The 21635-nt window shown below is 31.9% G+C and overlaps 3 protein-coding genes and 1 non-coding gene across 4 annotated transcripts; 1 reads left to right on the top strand and 3 right to left on the bottom strand.

Moving 5' to 3' along the window:
- Positions 1 to 1680: 1680 nt before the first annotated feature.
- TRNAT-AGU (transfer RNA threonine (anticodon AGU)) lies at positions 1681 to 1754 on the top strand. Its single transcript has one exon. It is a non-coding gene; the product is annotated as a tRNA-Thr (tRNA).
- Positions 1755 to 1927: 173 nt separating this feature from the next.
- On the bottom strand, positions 1928 to 3780 carry LOC105163888 (putative inactive nicotinamidase At3g16190). The gene is made up of 5 exons (XM_011082411.3): positions 3531 to 3780; positions 3349 to 3456; positions 2759 to 2993; positions 2561 to 2677; positions 1928 to 2187 (listed from the first exon to the last, which is right to left on the bottom strand). Exons 1-5 carry the CDS (start codon positions 3585 to 3587, stop codon positions 2120 to 2122), a joined length of 585 nt encoding a protein of 194 aa, XP_011080713.1. The 5' UTR covers positions 3588 to 3780; the 3' UTR covers positions 1928 to 2119.
- Positions 3781 to 4350: 570 nt separating this feature from the next.
- On the bottom strand, positions 4351 to 6495 carry LOC105163884 (putative inactive nicotinamidase At3g16190). Its single transcript, XM_011082396.2, has 5 exons — positions 6338 to 6495; positions 6125 to 6238; positions 5525 to 5759; positions 5313 to 5429; positions 4351 to 4706 (listed from the first exon to the last, which is right to left on the bottom strand). Exons 1-5 carry the CDS (start codon positions 6392 to 6394, stop codon positions 4633 to 4635), a joined length of 597 nt encoding a protein of 198 aa, XP_011080698.1. The 5' UTR covers positions 6395 to 6495; the 3' UTR covers positions 4351 to 4632.
- A 4956-nt stretch (positions 6496 to 11451) lies between these two features.
- Positions 11452 to 15283, bottom strand: LOC105163875 (transcription factor bHLH68). Its single transcript, XM_011082384.3, has 8 exons — positions 14805 to 15283; positions 14241 to 14637; positions 13762 to 13836; positions 13435 to 13500; positions 13043 to 13108; positions 12540 to 12602; positions 12022 to 12069; positions 11452 to 11909 (listed from the first exon to the last, which is right to left on the bottom strand). The coding sequence occupies exons 1-8, from the start codon at positions 14966 to 14968 to the stop codon at positions 11766 to 11768; spliced, it is 1023 nt and encodes a 340-aa protein (XP_011080686.1). The 5' UTR covers positions 14969 to 15283; the 3' UTR covers positions 11452 to 11765.
- Between the last annotated feature and the right edge of the window lie 6352 nt (positions 15284 to 21635).

The raw sequence follows: 21635 nt of genomic DNA, 5'->3' as shown, positions 1-21635 counted from the left end.
ATTGACAAACAAAAACCTTAAAAATGGATTCAAGCTCTTCTCGTAGGAATAAATATTCTACCCATTTTCTGGTAAATTCAGAAGCTTGAACTCATTTTTTTGAGGTATTTCATTGTCAATGCTCTTCGTTCTTGCCTGTGCCATGTGTGAAAATGAATCATTATGTTTGGATTAATGTTTTGAATATTTTTATTTTGGTATTTTGGAAATAGAGAAAGAAAAATAGAGATAAGTAAGTATGTGTTTTGAGATAGATGGTATGTTTGAATTTGTGTTTTGATATAATATAAAATAAGTGGTGTAGATTTGATGTTGGGATTTGGGAGAATAGAAGTTACTGTTCATTGTCAAATCATGTATTTGAATATATATATTTATTAATATATATGTGTATGTATATAGTATTTTGTTTGTTAGTGAAATATAATATATATATTTATGTTAAGTAATTTTTTTTATTGAGGAATTTCTTTTTACATTTTAAATAATAATTATAATTTTAATGCATAATTAAATACATTGTAGTATTGTTTCCAAAATAATTTTGTTAGACTTTATCTTTGGAATGAAAAAATATAATATATAAAATTTAAATAAAAAATTTAGAATTAAGTATGTATTATTGGTATATTGTCCTCAATTTTTAAATTTCTCAAATATTTCATTGAAATAGAAAAAATTATGAGGACAAAAGATTTAAATGGTCTAAGTTGAAAAAATTTATAATCAAGAATTAAATGCACTATATAACATGTTAAAAATACATTCATTAAACTTTTATCTGTGAACTGATAAATTTTAATAGATAATTGGAGTAATAAAAATACGAATTAGGTATATAGTACTGATATATTGTCAATAGTATATGCAACTGCTACAGTATTTCCGTTAGGTAAAAAAGTTTTAAATATTTTAACTAAATAGCATTGATAATAAATATCTTTAATATCAATGGTTTCATAAGTTAATAATTGTTTTTTAGTAGTAATTATTGATTACATTCACATATATAATATATAATACATATAATTTAAAAAAAACAAATAAATCTCATTTTGCTTTGGTGCCGACCGTCTGGCAAGAAGAACAAAATGAAAGAAGAAGAAAGAGAAGAAAAAAAGGAAAGAGAGAAGAAAGAAAAAAGAATAAAGAAAAGAAATACACTGACAAAAACAAGAAAAAGAGAGAAAAATAAAAAATAACCAAAAAAAAAATTAAATTATAATATGCACACCTAGTGAAGGTGTGCAAAAACACAAAACCAAACATAATGAATGTTTTCTTCTTAAACTTTGAATAGGCCACTATTCAGGTGAGAAATGGTATCGTTATAACTTATATTTGAATGTAAGACGACGGAAATGACTAATTCCATGAAAAGTGCATTGTTTGATAATAAAAAATGAATTAATGGTATAATTTAAGAACTAAAATGTAATTCATAGAAACTCAATATATTAATTTTATGTGTATAAAATTTACAATTTCTACATACTAAATAACTCAATATGAATTACATTCATATGGAATAATACTAAATTTACAAGTACACATGCATGATATGTGTATAAAATTCATAGAAACTCAATATATTAATTTTATGTTATTTAGTATGTACATGTGGAATAATAAAGGATAAAAACATATATAATAAAAATCTAACATGCATGAACATCAAAAGCTTTCATAGCTCAGTTGGTTAGAGCACCCGTTTAGTAAGCGGGAGGTCTTGAGTTCGACTCTCAATGAAAGCAATTTTGCACCCTCTGCCATTTCACTTGGCCTGTTTATTCACTTCAATCCTATTCCTGTACACCGAACTTATTTTTGCTTCAGAGAATTCACTCTGGAAAGAGCGTCTGATCAACACAGGAAAGAGCACGCAATCTTCCAGGGGGGGGAGAGAGAGAGAGAGAGAGAGAGAGAGTTCCACATTAATTTGGACATATGAAATTATGCAGCCAATCCATAGTACAAACAACAGAGTTGAAATAAAACATGAACCAAACTTGGCAATATCCTTACATCCTCTCCCTAGTTTTGATTGCTTACATGTCGTTCCAAGCCTCTTATTCTGCTCGATGATACACCAAGCCGAAAAGCAAATACACACTAGTTATCAGATTCTACACCATTCTTCCACAGTTGGAGTGGCTATGCCAATGTTCTTCATGTCAATAATATTTGCTGGAAGAGGAAAGAACGCTTTATTAGTTAGCAACCCAAGCCGTGGTGGTTGACAACTATGAGAAAATAACATATGTATGACATACGGAAAACATTTCATCCCGCATCACAATCTTCAAAAGGGCATTGTCTCGTTACATACGCTATGACCTATGATACATACTTCACAATGACTGATGTTGTCCATAACAACAACTCAAGAATCCAATGACATTAGATAACTCAGAGTAGAAGGTTTCCAAGTTTAAGAATTTCATGTGTTTATATTCATAACAATGTCATAATGTTGTAATCACAATGATTAAAATGGAAAACGGGTTTCTGAGAAAACTGTAGAATGCAAAGATAGTAGGGTTTGAGGGTTAGTTAATACCGTTATGTATGTCAGGCGTCGCAGCAGCAGTAGCATCAACAATGACAGTAACTGTGTGATAATCCAATGCTACTGCATCAAAGACAGTCTGCCGGATGCAATTTGGAGTTTGAACACCTAAAAAACATAATGAAAGGATTAATCTGTAAGAAGCTAAATCATAAGACCGGAGAGCTAAAAAGTTCCAAGTTATATTACCAGTTATCACCAACTTATTAACACCAGCACCCTGAAGAAACGAATGAAGGTGCGTGTTAAAAAACGCACTAAACCTCGTCTTCACCAGCTTATAGTCATCATCCTTGATCACCAGCCCCTCCACCAGTTCTGCACCTACACTACCCTTAGCGGCCGGTTTTAGTTTATCAGCAGAGTAGAAGTGCCTGCGGCACAATTCCACGTCTCTCCCCAATGGGTCGTGCTCACGAACAACCTACAACCATTTCCCTCATCTCACATAGTATGTCATGGAAAAGCTCAAAGACTTCAAAGGCAACAAGAATCAAGAAACCTTGTCCTACGCTATTAAACTCATGAACTCAGTGAATCATCAGAAAAAATAGAAACATCAGTTCAACGACTTTGTCAAGCAAATGATTCCAACTTGAAGATTCTGAAAAGCCCCCTTTCTTGAAATCAAACTTACAAGCATCGGGGAACATAGTCACATATTTAATAACATCAAGGTACAAGTGAACTGTATTACTATACAGCAGAAAATTTGTAGCAAAATCTTTCAATGAAGTGAATCAGTTAAAGAACAGGCGAGCAAAGAAAAGAAAGGGTACCCAAACAATAGGAATGCTACGGCTTCTAGCCACTTCAACAGCCTTGATCACATTAGGCACAATTGCTTCCCCATCTTTCACACAGATGGGACCATAAATAAAATCTTTCTGCCATAAAGAAAAAAAAGAAATCAAGAAAGATACACAAAAATTGTTAGTAAAATAACTTGAAGAAAAAAGACCTGCATATCAATAACAAGAAGAGCAGTGTTCTTCCAGTTCAACTCAGATGCTGCCATTTTTGCACGTAGAGAGAGATGCTGTCCTACTCTGCTCTTTTCCACTTCTCCAGTGTGCTATTTTTTGTTAAGTGAATAAAGTGGTCTAAGTAAGCCATATTTGGTTGGTGGAATTATTCATGGCTTGTGTCGTGCATAGTTCCTTGTTCGATTTGTGCAACTGGAGTGCAGTGGGCCCGTGATCAAACAATGCACAGAGTATACGGGTGGTTAGGCACGGCAACTTTTAAGATGGGATACACAAATCCCACTTGTATTTCTTATTTGATGACCAAATGAAATATTAAAAATGATGTAGTTAATCCTGATATGGGTCATGAGGGACCATATGTTTAAGATGGGATATGCTTGTCTTTCTTATTTGATGACCCAAATGTCCTTTCATCTTCCACAAGAAGACCAAAGCAATTGTTACATCGTTACATACCTCTCATGAAGTTCATTATGAACCAAACGGGTTCCTTACCTTCATTTTTAGTTAGTTATACATACCCATCAACTTTCTATTTCATTCTTTGTGTCCAACTCTCAGTATCTTCTTCTCTTTAATTATTACCATATATAGATATAGATGGGACAAATAACAAATGCCCACAAATGTCTTTTTTGATACTGACGAGATATGGACCCATTCAAAATCCACTTGTAGATACAACAGAGACACAAATCTGACCCAAAACTTTAGCTCCATTCATTAATGAAAATTGATCATTTTCTTCTTCCTTTTCACAAGTCGCAGTTGGCAAAGAGAGAGAGAGAGAGGTTGAAAATAAACCATTCTTGGCAATATCATAACATGGTGTCCCTAAAACAGACAGCTTTCCTCTAAAAACATAGTCTTCAATCCAGTCCTTCCAACAATCTACAACAGAGGGACAACGCAGAATTCACCAACGCGAGTTTAAAAGTGCAGTAACTAAATAGATATTAGATAAACAACTATGCTTGTATGTTGTTGCAAGGGTCTTTCTTTGCTCAAGAATACAACAGGCCGAGAAGCGAAGAGTTTGCAGGAATTTCTTCCAGATTCAGAATCCATGGTGTACTAGTTATCAGACTTACACCATTCTTCTAGCGTTGGCGTTGCCACTCCAACATTCGTCATGTCAATAATATTTGCTGGAAGAGGAACGAAAGCGTTCTTAGTTAGCAATCCGGCCAGTATTGGTTCTACTATTATGAGAAATGCAATGCTGGAAATAAGATTGCTTCGTGTATGTGTACGAGATATGGTAAAAATTTCCAACTCAAGATAACAAATTCGATCCCAGATCATAGTAACTCAATACAACATGTGGGTGCATATTGCAGTCAAGGTTCTTTTCCAATTATAACCTAAATGCTAAACAAATTTTGAATTCATCAGCATCCATGGTAGAAACTTGCATCTCTTTTTGTTTTTGTGAGTTCAAATAGTTGATCGAATATTTAGTACATTAAGCAGCAAGCAAAAATTACTTGTTATGGAATAAAAACCAGCAAGTTAAGAATACAATAAAACTAGATAACTCATCATACAAGTTTGAAATTTTAAGATATTTTCATGTGTGAATCTTCATAACCAAATTATAATGTCGATACTTTTCCCTTTCGTTCGAATTAGAGTTTCTCATAATTACAATAAATTGAAATAGAAAAGCACCTAACTCTATAAGGTCTACTTTTGAGAAACCTGTGAAATGCACAGACAAGTAACAGAGTATCATGTGAGGGTAACGTTAGTACCGATATGTATATCAGGTGTGGCAGCAGCAGTGGCATCAACAATGACAGTTACTTTATGATAATCCAATGCTACTGCATCAAAGACAGTCTGCCGGATACAATTTGGAGTTTGAACACCTAAACAACATAAAACCGAAGGATTAAACCATAAGATAACACAAAAACTAAATCTTATGATGGTTAGAGCCCAGAAATAAATCAAAGTTATATACCAGTGATTACTAACTTATTCACACCGGCACCCTGAAGATACGAATGCAGGTGTGTGTTAAAAAATGCACTAAACCTCATCTTCACCAGCTTATAGTCACCATCTTTGATCACTAGCCCATCAACCAATTCCGCGCCCACACTACCCTTAGAAGTTGGTTTTGGTTTATCAGCAGCATACAAGTGCCTGCGAAACAATTCAACGTCTCTCCCTAATGGATCGTGCTCACGAACAACCTACAACCATTTACCTTATCTCCCATATTATGATTCATTGAAAGCTCAATAGCCTCATAGGGAGCAAGAAACCATTTCCTACACTGCTGAACTCATTCTTTACAGCAAATCAGAAACACAAAAGCATCAATTTCACCAACTCTAGCAAGAAAATGTTACCAACTTCAGACTCTGGAAAAACCACCCATTTTCTGAAACATCAATCTGCTCTTTATTATATCTTCAAAAACTCAATAAATCAAAAATAAAAACTAACTGCAATCCGAATAAACATAATTCCCACGGAAAAGCGGCAGTATTCTAGCAAAACATTCAAGAATTGGAGCAGTTGAAGAACAGGAAAGCAAAGAAAACAAAAAAGGTACCCAAATAACAGGAATGCTACGGCTTCGAGCTACTTCAACAGCCTTGATCACACTAGGCACAATTGCTTCCCCACCTTTCACATGCATCGGACCGCCAGGCAAAATAAAATCTTTCTGCCAATAAAAAAATTCAAGAAAACACACAAATGATTAACAAAGAAAAGGGGAAACAGCCCAAAAAGTTATAACTAAATAGCTTCAAGAAAAGAACACCTGCATATCAATCACAAGAAGGGCAGTATTGTTCCACTTCAACTCAGAGGCTGCCATTTTCTTGCAAGTAGAAAAAGATGCTGTCTTTTGATCTTTTCCACTTCTCACCAATGATGCTGTGTTGTTTTTTTGCTAATCAAGAACTCAGAGCATGGGGACTTTTGATTCTTGCATCCTTTTTGGGCTTGTTATCCTCATTTCCAATTAGATATGAACATGCTTTTAGCCCAATTCAAGTACAGAAAGGATCTGCAAGATTGATATGGACATGATTTTACCCAACTTTAGGCCCATTGATCAACGAAGTTATGATTTGCTTTTCTGTTTGCTATTTTGATTAACTTTTGTTTTGATACAATATATAAGGGGTGCTATGGTAAAAATAAATTGTACACAAAATTATAAATTAAACAATAGCAAAAGCTATAAGTGTTCGAAAATAAAAACGTAAAGAAAAAGGTTGAAATATATAAAAAAAGACAACTTAATACTTATAATCTTATAAATAAGTAGTAGAAATTGGTTGAGAGTTGTTTATAATTTTTAGTTTAAAATCAATTTAATTTAAAGCCTTTTAAAAATATAAGTTATAAATCAGAAATGTTTTTTTTTTTCAAGCATTAAACTTATATATAAACGTTTATTTTAAGCGGTTACAAACATCCTCATAGTCCTTCTACTTCTTATTTTTCTCTGATATGTTTTCGACACAAGACTTTCATTTTCCCAAAATTTCTCATTTAAATAATAATGCAGTATCATCTAACTTTGCACTATATAATGAGTGTTTGCAATTGTTTTACTATTGTTGTGGGAATAAATTTTAGAAAAATTATAAGATAACCAGTAGGGAAAGTTGAGAGTATTTGAAAATAAATAAAAACAAATTTAATATTGAAGTGTTTGAAGAAACAATATAATATTTACAATTTGATCAATAACTATTGAAGTTGACAAGAAACTCTTTATAACTTTTACTTAAATCAATTATAATTTAAACAGTGCAAAAACATAAATAAATTAAAATACTACTTCAACAATAAGCTAAGAATTACTTATTTTGAGCCATTACAAACATTTCCAATTATTTTTCTTTAATTGATATATATGCTTTTGACATGAAACTTTTATTTTTTAAAACATATTCTCATTTAAATAATAGTGCAATATCATCTAACTGATTTGCACCATAAATTCAAGTGCAATAACATAAAAATATGACAAATTCATATTTTTCCAACTGTTATCTAACTAAAAATTCAATAATAGTCGGTCAAAAATAGTCCATAATTTCAGTCGAGGGAAAGTAGATATATATATAGGAGAACAATTTTCTAATAATAATCAGTCCCGCCACATTTTTTCGAACCAAAAGGCGAATTATATTTTTGGTTTTATAATTTTAGGTTGTTAGTATTTTTGGTCCTACAACTTACTCCATTCACATATTTAGTCATTTTTTTTTTACGAATTTAGTCCAAAGTATCTCATATTTGGTCCTTTTTTCTTGATAAATTTAGTCATTTGTTGGCAATTTTAGTCTCTTTCATACTGTAATAAATCTCATTGTTGATTTTGTAACTATGACGTGTTATGATCAAAATTATCAATACAGGACTAGTTTTGCTAAAAAAACACTAAATGTGAAATATCCAGGACTAAATATGTAAATGAAGTAAGTTATATGACTAAAAATACTAATGACTTAAAGTTATATGACCAAAAATATAATTGTACGGAACCAAAAAGAATATGTTTCTTGCATATATATATATTCAAAGACTTTAGAAATGAATGGAATAAAATATTATAAGGTAGATTAGTATAATCCTAATTGGTGTCACATTCTTACTTTGCAAAAACTAAAAAATTAAAAAGATAAAAAGCCCTTTGGAAAATCAAAACCAGACAACCCCATCTCATCAATTTGTTGTTATTTTATACGTACATCATGAATTGATGATTGTGTTGACCTTTGTTTAGCCACACACACACACACACACACACACACACATATATATATATATATATATATTCTTCCAACCCCTACCCCCATTCCTACTTAATTGCCCCAATACCTCATTAAGATAAATAAATAAATCAAAGTCATATTTATTTATATAAGACAGTATACATCAAGATTGTTACTAATCACTATAACAAATAACGTAAATAACGACATATATTTCTTACAAATTAGTAAAATTTATTATTAATGTAGATCTCTAACGAACTTAGTATAAATTTTATTTACTAATTAGTTTGACGTTGATTTTAATATTAATTTTTTTCATAACTGTCCAATCATTTTCTTACAATTAATGATATGTATGTAAGTATTATAAATTTTTTTATTTATTAATAGAATGAACTTTTATAAATTTAATAGTCATCATTCATTACGATGAAATTTATATATATAGTAAAACATATATAATGTCCGTTTAATATGATTACAAATACTAGTTAGATCATTATTATAAATGTACAAATAATTGCTTCTAATAATAATTTTATGTACAAATTTTTGGTCATTAATTTTTATTAATGATAATATAAACAAAAATAAGTATGATTAGACAATAAAAGTTTTTTGTCACTGAATGTACATAATTAGCAGGAAATTCTTGCACGGACCCGACTCGGCCAAACTTATTGGTGTACAGTTTAGAAAAAGTGACCAATTATAGAGAATACACTTACTATGTGATTAGATTGGTTTCAGGTCTGGACAAGAATTTCCCCATAATTAGCAGTGTCAATATAAAACTGTTTTTTTTTTTTTTTTAATGTTTTGCAGTGATACTGCATGGAAAAGAGTGTTATGATATATAAATATATATGATATACGTTTGCATACAGTTATTTGTTATTAATGTGAATTAATGACGATTTATATATATATATATATATATATATGTATTTATCATTGTAAATAAACACTAAAGAAAAACTGTCTTTTGCGACAGGAATTTAAAAAAATCCGTTGCGGTACTATTTTTGAGATGAATTTTGTGACGGAAAAGTAAATCTGATTAATAGATGTAAAGATATCATATCTGAAAAATAAAACTTTGTTTTTTAGATGAAATTTGTGGCAAATGTTTTAGTTGCAATTATCCCGTCGGAAATTGTATCGGATTTTGGTTTTGTGATGGGATTTTGAATTTAATTAATGGAAAATTATTTTATAACGACACACTGCAAAAAAGTTTATTCCCAAAGTTGCAACGATAGAGCTCCATCACAAAAGGTCCGTCATTTGCGATGGATTGTCAATGGATAGAGGCGGCCACAAAAATTTTCTGAAAAGCTGTTGGAAAAATTTTGTACCTGTCGCAAAGTGCCTCTCATCTCTCCTAGATCCATCGGACTTCTTGGACGCCAAAACAATTGTGATGGTTTTCTAACGTTAATATATGACACTTACTCTGCAATAGTATTTGCAACAGTAAGATTGTTGCAAATTTGAATTCTTTTTTTGGACATAGAATGATATCATTCATCTCTAGCTTGTCGTAAATTCTGCCACAACTTGAGGTGGATATTGACCGTCACAAAATAAATAGTTTTTTAGTATAAATTAATGAAAGTTATTATTATAATAAAATAAAAGTTGTTGTCAATATGTATATATATTTATATATGATAATAATTTTAAAATCATATGAGTAGCTGATATCCATTTCTTTTAAAAGTGCCTACACATTGTACACACGTTTCAAAATGCACAAAAACCTAATTGGGAGGCTTTAAAATACTAAAATAATTTTTAATACTTAACCTTAAATAATAAGGTCCCCTTTTGCGAGTGGAAAACAAGTGGACTATATATCAAAAGTTATATATATATATAAATAAATAAATAAAAAAGCAAATAAACCAAGAAAACAATTATATTTTAAATCATACTGTGGAGTGACGTAATTATAACGTCATGGCTACGAAGGGAAAGAGAAAACCCTACCCCCCAAATAATAATAAAAAGAGGAAAAAGAAAAAGGAGTTCCCTCTCCTCTCATTATTACATTTTTGTCAATCACCTGAGAAACTATTTTATGTAGACCCAAAACGAGCACCTTTACACACACACATATACACACACTCAGCGTGAAAAAATATAGAAGAGAAATTTCCTATTAATATATATACTTAAATTGTGGTTTCATTATGGAATAGTAATTGACTCCAAATAGAGCCTCACTACAAAAAAGTTCATTATATTGGGATGGAAATTTGGAATGGTCAGTAGGACTCTCAAACTCCCTTAAAAATTGTGGTTTTTCATCTTATAGCTTTGGACTGAATTCATTTTGGTTCTTTATCTTTAGTAATATTAGATTTAGTCATTTATCGATCAATTTGTATAGATTTGGCCCTTTAGCCCAATTTATGACTCTCTTGCCCTTTTAATTATAAAGGCTAATAGTCTATCCTAATGCTTTAAGTGTAATCTAAACAAATATGTCTTTAATAAACCTAGACTCCATTTTAGACGAGCATTAGACACGAGATGAAAAATGAATGAATATATATGGATTAGAATTGCTCTTGAAAAGCTGTATAGGGGTAAAATTGTTCGGAATTGGGTTAAAGGACTAAAGTTAATTAAATAATTTTGAAAGTTACCGAACTAAAACTAAAAACGAGTAAATTTAAATAGGTAAAATTAATAACAGGCAAATTTAAAGAATTAAACAAATATTTTTTTTTAATATAAATTACATGCATGTCCATTTAATTGATTTTGAAATGAAAGGATATATATAGTTAATTAGATTCGTGTCGAATTTTCTGTTGAATCTTATATTCTATTTTGCATATACACGTTATGTGTATAAAATCTTTCTTTAAATAAAAATATTTACATTATATATCGTGTCTTGTATATGTGAAATGAAATATAAAATGCAACAGAAATTACATAAAAAAAAAAAGTTCAGCTCGAGTTAGATGGAATCAGAAAACCCAAAACACACACATAAGAAAAAACCAATTGAAAACCCAAGTTCTTGAAGAAGATGATGGATGATGAATAGTAACAACGTGGTGGTCATACATACGTTAACATGCATGCATGAGGATTTCACATTTCACATTAATTAAGATGATGATGATGAGGTAGGCGCTAGCCTGCAGAACACTAACTATTAATAATTATTCATCAATTACAGGAATTAAATTAAGCACTCAATAATCTGGATCTCCATTGTAATTATAAATATTCTCTATGATCACAACAACATTATGAATTAATCATACAGCTAGGGATTGGATAGTAGCATCATGAGCAGTCAGCCTATTAATTGGTTTTATTTATAGAATGACTGCTTCTGATGTTACTCGATCCAGGCACACACTAGGACCACCCTTCATCGTCGACGTTGCACCTGCTGCTGTTGCTGTTTGTGATTAAAACTGGAAATGATCAGAAGCCTCCGCCCAGCGCCGCCGCCGGAGCCCAGTAATCGGTGGCCACGCCGTCGTTTTCCACGTTTTGTGTGCAGGATATGGGAACCAGGCACAGCCCTCTACTTCTCAGGTCTTTTACTCCTCGGCTACTTTGTGAATCCTGCAGAAATAGAGAGAATTATTTCACATAATCAATATATATATATATATATATATGGAGAGAGAGAGAGAGAGAGAGAGATCTAGTGAGAGAGTGTGTGTATATTAGATACCTGCTTAGAAGGTCCTCTGCCTTCCATGCCCATCTGATCATTCAAGAACTACGTAAACCAGCAAAATAATAAATAAATTAGAAGGAAATTTCATCAAGCATGTATATATACATATATTAATATATGTAGCAGCTTTATTAATATTCTTGGTTTTAATTAATGTGAATGAATTAATAGAGAAATTAAATAACAGATAATGAAGTTCATAAAAAGCTGAAATGCTTCTTCCTACAGAGACCGCTTTGCCTATAAAAAAACACACAACACACATATATACACACTTTACCAATTCAAAGCTTCTTTTTAGGAAGTGATGGATCCAATAAAGCATACATACAGAAATATTAATTATTAATTATTGAAGGGGATTTGGACGACATAATTCACATTTCCCAATACACTTGTATGTTCGGTGTGTCTATGTGTGTGTTCTTGGTGTATCAGTGCGTGAGAAAATCTTGGTGTTGCATTGCATGGGAAAATGTGATGAACAAGAATGTGGTTTTATGGGCACTTACAGAATGCTGGTGGTGGATTGTACTTGATCCTGAACCATTGCGCATATAGGGGGAGCTTAGTGCCTGAATATTTATATTTATATATATATATATATATATGACCAGAAATCGAATTAGGAAAACAATTTAAAATTTTCGAGAAAATAACATACAAATTCAAATGAAAATCACAGAATTTCAAGAAAGAACCTAGCTCCTCAATTATTTATTTTTTTGTTGAATAAAATGTATACATAAAATTAGCTGAGAGGAATAATTACTCAAATTGTTAAAGAATTTCAAGAAATTAAAGAACCCTCTCAATTTTTGTTGAGCATATATAAAAGTTATAACATGAAAAGAAGTAATAAAGAATTAAGAATTACTGAAATGAAAATTAAGGAATTTCAAGAAAGAACCCTAAAATTTAATTTTCTTGATGAATAAATCTAAAATATATATGTAAATAGAAAGTAAATAAATAATTTCAAGAAACAACACTAAAAATTAAAGTAAATATATACCTCAATTTGAGCCTGAAGGAATCTAATGTAGCCAATGGCTTCTGACAAGACAGAGGCAGTGTCAGTCTGCAAAAGGGAGACATTAATTTGCCACAACACTCCCAAAGTCATTTTTATGAAAGCAGTACTCTTTAATCTCAAAAGACAACCACTCACTCATATATGTTCTATTAATGCTTACTGCTGTAATAATTAAAGAAAACCCCCATTTCTCTCATCTCCTTTTTCTTTTTTCTCTCTTGTCTCATTATTCATAAACTAATATATATTCACTTCTGGTTTTATGGGTTTTATGTTAAAAAAGAAAAAGATTTTAAAATATCATATGCTTCTGCACAATTATTCCTTGCATGTGTTTGATCAGCATGGGAGATTTCAGCAGAGTTATTTACCTTTCCAAATGGTGAAACAAGTTGGTGAAGAGCTGTTATTCTATCCCCTAATTTCTCCTTTCTCACCTGCATCAAGATTTTCATGTATATATATATGTTGCATGAAAATTGAATTAGTAAGAATCCATGTAATAAAACTTTTTAAGTCTCTCTCTCCTCTCCTCTCTCTCTCTCTCATATATATATGTATGTGTGTGTGTGTGTGTGTATGTCTAAATATATATGAAAAGAATCTGATGAAGAGCTTGAAGAACTGCTGCATTTATAAATATGGTGATAACTAAATTGAGATACTGATGATATATATATAGAAACAGAGTTTCTGACCTTGAGAGCTGGTTGAGCTGAAGACTGTTGAACCCTAGGCTTCTTAGATACCCCACCAGTGCTTGCGCTGTTGCACTTTTATCAAAGGAAATTATATATACAAGAGAAATATAGTAATTGTCAATATTAACCAAGAAAACCATGAAAATTAAATCAAACATTCAATATATATAACATTATGAGTTCATTTTTGCTCAAAATTGTCAAAATTATTGGAAACTTTAACTGGGGAAAAAAAAGTTGCTTGTAAAGGGGTGTTAGCAAAGCATGTGTTCAATCAATCATTATTCAGTTCTGGCGTGCCAAGAAAATCACACACCACTTTGTATTTTCATATAGTAATTATGATTCTTTGGACAATATTCAATTATCATCCTAAGAAATGATAACCCTTTTTTTTTTGTTGCCCTTTATCTTTATCACTTTTCCGTCTCTAATTAATTTCGTCTATTTTTAGCTATTTACTTGGTAATTCTCACCTCAGATGAATGATCTTGATTATGCGCCTGATGAACATTCTTCCTTTGCGCCGCCACGGCTGTTGCCCCCTTTCCGCCCGAGAAATTCAAGATGTTGTTGTTGTTGTTGTTGTTGCTGCTGCTCAAAGTAGTGATGCAAGAAGTTGGGGAAGAATTGCTGACTGGCATGAGCTGGTGGTAAGGAGGCCAAGAATTGGAGAGCCTGTGAATATGATTGGCCTGAAATTCATCATGATCATTGTAAAGTTGGGTGGTGGATTGGGGAATTTCTTGCTTCACATCAAGAACAGGAACCCTTGTAAAAGATGGGTTCAAATTCAAAACTTGGTCTTCCCAATTCTCCAACTTCTTTTGCTGCTGAAAAAGACTGCCACCATACCTCTCTTCTTCACCACCCCTGATCATATATAGTCAAAAATTCACACTCCCAAGTCATATCTATATCCATGTGATGTGTGTATGTGTGTGAATCTGTATATGCATAGGCTAGTGTAAACCAGAAATAAGCAGAAAGAAATGAAGAGAGAGAGAGAGAGAGAGAGAGAGAGAGAGAGAGAGATTTACAGAAGCAGTTGGCTCCAAGACCTAACTGGGAAATCTTGGGTGGGATTATCAGGAGCAGTAGTGTTGGAAGAGAGCGAAGAAGTAGAGGTGGGATAGAGAAACTGAGAAGAAAGCTGTGGATGCATGGAGTTCATGCTCCACCAGTTAGGGTTTCCAGCCATCATTTGCCACTCAAGAATCAGCCCACACGAGTAATGATCAGTAGTGCTATATATAACAAGAATACAAAAACCCCTTTTCCCTCTCGATCGAAAAATTCATCAGTTTCCCATCTTTCCTTTGTATGTGCACCAAGACGACTTGAGTTTGAGGCCTTGTTGTTGAATCCTTAATTGAGAATTATGCTATTATGCTTTCTCAGAAGCAGAAGAGCTGAGGCTGAGGAAACCCCATCATGTCCTTGTCAACAGACAAGTACTATATTTTCTTTTATACTTGTGGGGTTGAGGAGGGAGGGTATTTGGTTTCCTCTCTCCCTCCATCACCACCCCCACCCCACCCCACCTCTTTGTGTTTTTTATTTATTAATTTATAATGTATCTTTATTTTTATTCTTGCTTTAACTTTATTATAAAGTGGGACAGAAAAAGCTGATGGGGAGTGTTTCCAGGCCAAAAAACAACAAACACCTATGGGAGCTTATTTCCTTGAATTGGGGTGGTGCTAACTAGCAATCTAATTGAGAACCTAGCTAGCATTAGGGTTAGGGGTTCAAATTTTGTGTGTGTGTTGAGGATTGCATTTTGTTTCTCTCTTTTGAATTACAATTGGATAGGCTAATAATTATATATATATATATATATATTTGTAATAATCCCATTGATTTATTGAGTGTATCCAATTAAGCAGGCTGGAAAATATTTGATTAAGAATAGTGCCGAATTCCACCGAGGTCTTCTCAATGTCTTGCAACAAAAAATCAGGCTAGCTAGGGGTAGGGATCACTTAAAATGAATTAAACGAGAGTAATATTGATATCAAACTACATACTATTCATATATATATACACACACGATTTTCATCTTTGATTTATTTGCTCAAATATATATGTTTGGATTCAAACAGTACTCTTTGTTGGATTATATGTCTTAATGCGAAGGTACTGCCCAGCGAGAAAAGGTATATAAAGTCGAGCAAACACGTTTTTCATTTAATCATCAACTAATAGTCGCCACATAAATAACCTTAAACAATAATCTCGATCCATGTATCTATAACTCTTTTGGAAGTGTCATTACACTTAATTATTCCAAAAATATTGACGCATTTATTCAATAATTCATGGCGGAAAACTACTAAATCCATTCATTTGGGCAGCGCTTAAAATTAACAAAACTTGTGGCTATACATTTTGTGTAGCCAATACAGTATTTAAAAATACATAATTTTGGTATATTCGTAGTGGTACGTATGCAAAGTTAATTAGGCATGATATAACCGCACTTTTTTTAAACTTGACAAAAGTAAGAAAACAGGTGAAAAATGAATAAAGAGTCAACGGATAATGACTAAGCAGGGAAAAATTGCACTTTTCATCACACCGGATAGGGTAATTTGCACTTTTAGTCCTAATATTTAATTTTTTTCACCATTTTGTACCCAGCCACTTTCCTCAAAAACTAAGAGCCACATGTAGAACACATGATTTTACCCCTTTCTTTTTTATATACGAAAATTGAGTTGTAGGACTAAATGTATTGAAAATTTAATTTTGAAACTTTTGAAAAAATGGTGTAAAGCGAATAACAAAACATAGACCTCCTATTCTTATTATGAAAATACAATGTTGCACCACGAAAAAACCCTTATTAATTAATTAACATACATACATATATATATATATGTATGTATGTCTGTAAAGTAATCATATGAGGCGAGCATTGTAGAATGTTTGGAAGGACACTTTTCATCTCGTAATCTAGAGTATTTTTAATTTTGATTTTATTAGTTATGAAATTCTCATTTTTTGTGTCATGACACCTCCATTAGATATTTTAATAGGAAATGGACGCGCCTAGCATGTAGCAAATTTATATTTTTAGTTCCATTATTTGATTACAGAATTCTCATATTTGGTCAATAAATTTATAAAAGTAGAACTTTTAGTCACATGCACTTAACAACCACATAGTTTTTTTCGTTAAAATTTGACAGAAATGTATCATGGACTAAAAGTACCATCTTATGAGAATTATAAAATCAAAGTAAAAATCTCATAATCAATAAGATTAAAACTAAAAATGCGACAAATTACAAAACAAAAAATATTATTTCTCCGGTATAATTATAATATTTATGATAATTGTGGTAACGACCAATAGATTTAGTGAAGTAAGAATCTGAAACAATATTTCTGCACAGATGCAGCTATTGCTAATTTGTGCAAGGAATTTGTTCTTTCAATATTGTAACGTCGTTCTTTGATAACATCAAGAGGCGGATTCCAAGAAAACATTGATCTTTTTATTTTTTTGGGAGGGGAGAAATTGCATTTTCCGTCCAACAACTGAGGTTTCATAAATTTTCAGGGCCGTTGCTTATAAAATTTTCGAAATAATCTCATAATATGCAAAAAATTTCATTTTCAATCGTTTTGCCAACTTCCGATAGGACGTTGATGATAAAAATGCTTGCCTTTTCAAAATGGAGGGAAAGACAAAATTACAAATTAATTAGTCCCATACTATAGGGTCAATTGAGAATAGTCTTGTACTTTAGGAGTTTTTAGAAATAGTTCCACCTTTTGGGAAATGAGGACATAATGATTGCAAAGTTGACCCTTCTCATCTTATTGTTGGACTAGGTGATTACAAAGTTAATTAGTTTGACAGTTTTGGAAAGTATTCAAACGATCTTTATTTAAGTAATATTGTTCGATAAATATGGTAAGTATTCATCTTTGGTATATGCATATGTTGTGCTTATCAATTATGTTAATCATCGCTTCAACGTTAAAATAGATGTCCACAGACCATTTAGATAACCCATGTAGTTGGGCTACAGATTAGATTGCGGCTATGAAACCAACTTCTGAGGGTTGGCCTGAAACGTTCCAAGTCGAGAACCTTGAGACTGGGCATCGAGAGTCTCATTGAGACTTGCACTGAATATTGCATTCATTAGATGAGTGATGTATTTCATCGGCGACAGACATTGGACGTCTATATAATTTCAGTGAGTTAGTTGATAAGGTGGCCAACTGACTGAATTGACTCGAGGGGATCGTCATATGGAAGCCTTGGAGGTTTGGTCAGTATAGCTTGAGTCCCGGGCTCTGATAGTATGGGAGTAGTCCTCAAACTTAAGAAATCATGGCCGTCACGTGGACGCAATGGTTGTATCTTGGATCTGTGTGAGAGGTGATTGTGTCACAAATATGATCATTATAAGACTTGTCTAGTGCAGTCGGAATCTGTAGCGATGATTGTGGGTTCCAAGAAGAGGATCCGTTCTTGTCAGTATGTAACAGTGATATCTCCTATACACTTGAAAACGCATTTACACCTCACAAAATCTGTAGCTACAATGGTTGATCAAATAAGAAATGGTTTTCTATGTAGAGCATTTAAGTGAAACACAGTCTCAAGTATTAAAGCATAGTTGTCTTTCTTGATCAATGGTTGATAAAAAATGATTAATTAAATTAAATTTAATTAATTAGTAGTGTTGGACACTAGCCCAAATCTAGTTTAAAGATTAACTTAAAGAGTTACACACAAATCACTGTGGAAGGACTATGAATTAATTTAAAATTAATCTCATAAGATGTAAATAATTGGATTATTTACATGTGGGATGATCCATTGGATGGATAGCCAAGATTAAATTAATTGGATTAATTTAATGGTCTTATCTTAATTAATAAATTAAGGTCCACTAGTAATAGAGTTGAATTCTATTGTTGAAAGAACGGTTGGTCAAATGCACGTTTGGGAGTGGACCATATTTGGTGCCCTTCTTATATGGCATGATTGGATCATACAATATAAGAAGGGGGTTGCCTTATAGGTAGGTGGAATGTATCTGAATACATTTCCACCTTCCCATATAAAGCATATATATGTGTTTTATCATCATTATTCACTAGATGACAATACATAGTGAAAAGTATAGAGAGTACACATACTCCATCCCTTCTTCAAAGCATGAAATTCGGCCCTCTCTTTTCCTCTCCCTCTCATCCCTCTAATTCTCTAATTCTCTTTGGTTCAGGATCAAATGAAGAGTTGTAGAGAATTTTTTATGAAGAGACTCTTTTGTCAACTTCCTACCAGGTTTTGATTTCTTCTAACAAAGAGATCAAAATTTTCTTGCCATGGTGTGCCGTAGATCATCGCTTGAGACCTCCTACATTGGAGTCTAGAGTGAACGAAAGGGTCTAACGCACATTACTGTTTGAAACATAAACGAGGTAAACTTTCATTTAAATATGGTATCTTGTTTGTTCTTTATTTATAGCTTTTCGTTGTACATGTTGTTTTATATTATTTAATCCACATACTACATCGAACGCTTGGAAACATCGAGGGTACACTCCTTGATTGGTCGTAGAAATTATTTTAATTATGCATAATGTACCGTTTTCTTTAATTTTTCCCACGCTTCTGTTCGCTCGTTCTCAAGCCAATCTGCTTGTTTTCCCCTTCATTTATGCCATTAAGACATAAGTACAAAAGGCACGTGAGAAACATGTGTATATTAGTTGGTTGAAGGGAGAAAAAACACTCAGCCACAACTACAAACTTAATCCCGTACAATAAAAAATAGTCCTATGCTTTATTAGTTTCTAAAAATAATCCTGTATTTTGTTAAAGTTTTGACCCACCATTAAGTGTTACATACAGAAGAAAAGGACAAGGAATCACAGTTCAGTACCACTTGCATCAGGCAATCAACCTAGAAATTAATTGTATTTTTGGGTTTGCAATCTTTGTAATTGGTTGCATTTCTAACTGTTACGTTTTCTTGTAGGACATGGAACCAGTTATAATATATGGTTCCAACTTCACATGCAACGATTTTTCCTCATTTCTCAATTATAATAGAGAGTAGGACTATTTTTAAAATTTCATAAATCACGCGATTATCCTACAAGACTAAGTTCGTAATTTTGCTCAAGTTTTTTTTCCTCCCTTCAATCAACGAGTGGGCACGTGCTTCTCACATGCCTTTTGCTGTTATATTTTAACAGTATAAGATGAGACGGACCAACTTTGCAACTATTTGCCCTCATTTTGCTAATTTTAATGAAAGGTGGGATTATTTTTAAAAATATGTAAAGCGTAGAATTAGTTGGGACTATTTTTAGAAATATTAGTCGTCATTGCACGTGGTTCCCTCGAGCATATAAAAAAAATTGTGATAAGAAAGAAAAAATGTCTGGTGAGATGAAAGAGAAAAAATATATTATATTGATTTTTATTTTGAAAATTTATATGGTATTTAATTGATTATATAGAGATAGATATGAGATAGGAGGAGTGGTAGTATATGATGAAGAAAAGCTTAATTAGCTTTAGAGTAGTTTTGTATGTTATTGGCAGTCATTTTCTTGTTGACCTGTGATAGATAAACAAGCAACAAAAAGTTGTTGGCAGTCTATTTTTATATCAAAGGGAGAATAATCTGTACAGGAATTGGAAAGATTAGTTTGGGTATCCCAATTCAAACCCACCCACCCACCCATATATATATATATATATATATATATATGTATATATTAGGGCAGCAATGCCTAAGTGCAGAATGGGCCGGCATTAATTATTTACATGTTAATAATTCTTGGTATAATTAATTCCTCCCAAAAGTCTAATATTTAAATGTAACTAATGATATTCATTCAATTTTATTTTGAAAAAAAAAAAAAGTAAAATTATGAAATCCCATTTGAGTCTTTAGCAAAATCAAGAGTAGTAATGGTACAACAAAACAGTTAATTAGTGCTCAAATCAACAATTAATTAGTGTTTTATGGGATTAATTGCATATAATTATTTTTTAATGATTAGTAGTAGGCGGACCAGAGTCATATATATTCATATTTATATAATTAAATAAACAGAAAGAAAATAGAATGAATAGCTTACTAAAATTACTACATTGTAATCTTTCAACCACCAACCCTCGATCATTATTTTGACGAATAACCATTTGCCACGTAATATTAAGTATATAATATAATCAAAATAAAATATTATCTAATGATCAGATGTCTAAAGTTTTGCATTAGTGGTGTAATTAAAGAGTAAAACAATCATAATCAAAGGCCACTCCACACCAACACACACACACACACATATATATATATATATTATATGGATGACGTCTCCTTCTTCACCCCCAAAAACTCTAGAAAATATTTCTCGAGGTTTTCGCTTTCCATATTTTAAATATTTTTGTTGGTTAATAATTGTAGCTCTTTACTTTTCTTTCATTTTTTTATTAACTAACTTTTATGTTGGATTGTACACAAGTTTAAATTATATATATATATATATATATATATATAATAATTGTTGTAGCTAGCCTCTCGCCCATGATGATTATCCTAATCTCAATGAATATATAATAAAATTGAAGAGTGGGGGGATTTTTCATTGGATCCCTATCTTTCGTAGATGAATAATAATACTATTAATTAGTGGTGTATAGTGCACTATACGTATATACGATTTATTATGTTATTTATTATATTTAAATTCAAGAATTGATATTATACAAATAATTTGAAATTATATATATATATATATATATATGAACACCCATATGTTTACTCCGAAAGTATTTGAATTGTGGGACCTCATTATTTGAGAAAATTAAGTGGATCATTGAC

This window comes from Sesamum indicum, linkage group LG1 (assembly GCF_026168435.1).
Source record: "Sesamum indicum cultivar Baizhima isolate 11 linkage group LG1, ASM2616843v1, whole genome shotgun sequence".
Lineage (NCBI taxonomy): Eukaryota > Viridiplantae > Streptophyta > Magnoliopsida > Lamiales > Pedaliaceae > Sesamum > Sesamum indicum.
This window is presented reverse-complemented; position numbering and strand designations above follow the sequence as displayed.

Bases quoted from the DNA above. Each gene is read 5' to 3' on its own strand.
- LOC105163884 (XM_011082396.2), bottom strand. From the start codon at position 6,394: ATGGCAGCCTCTGAGTTGAAGTGGAACAATACTGCCCTTCTTGTGATT. The intron at 6,239-6,337 runs GTGTTCTTTTCT...TTTTATTGGCAG, and splicing joins TTCTTGTGATTGATATGCAG to AAAGATTTTATTTTGCCTGG. The intron at 4,707-5,312 runs GTACTAACGTTA...TTCCTCTTCCAG, and splicing joins CACACCTGATATACATATCG to CAAATATTATTGACATGACG.
- LOC105163875 (XM_011082384.3), bottom strand. From the start codon at position 14,968: ATGATGGCTGGAAACCCTAACTGGTGGAGCATGAACTCCATGCATCCA. The intron at 14,638-14,804 runs GTAAATCTCTCT...ATATATGATCAG, and splicing joins TCTTGGAGCCAACTGCTTCT to GGGTGGTGAAGAAGAGAGGT. The intron at 12,603-13,042 runs GTATATATTTAC...ATAAATATTCAG, and splicing joins TCCTTCAGGCTCAAATTGAG to GCACTAAGCTCCCCCTATAT.
- LOC105163888 (XM_011082411.3), bottom strand. From the start codon at position 3,587: ATGGCAGCATCTGAGTTGAACTGGAAGAACACTGCTCTTCTTGTTATT. The intron at 2,678-2,758 runs GTAATATAACTT...TATGTTTTTTAG, and splicing joins TAATAAGTTGGTGATAACTG to GTGTTCAAACTCCAAATTGC. The intron at 2,188-2,560 runs GTATTAACTAAC...TTCCTCTTCCAG, and splicing joins GACGCCTGACATACATAACG to CAAATATTATTGACATGAAG.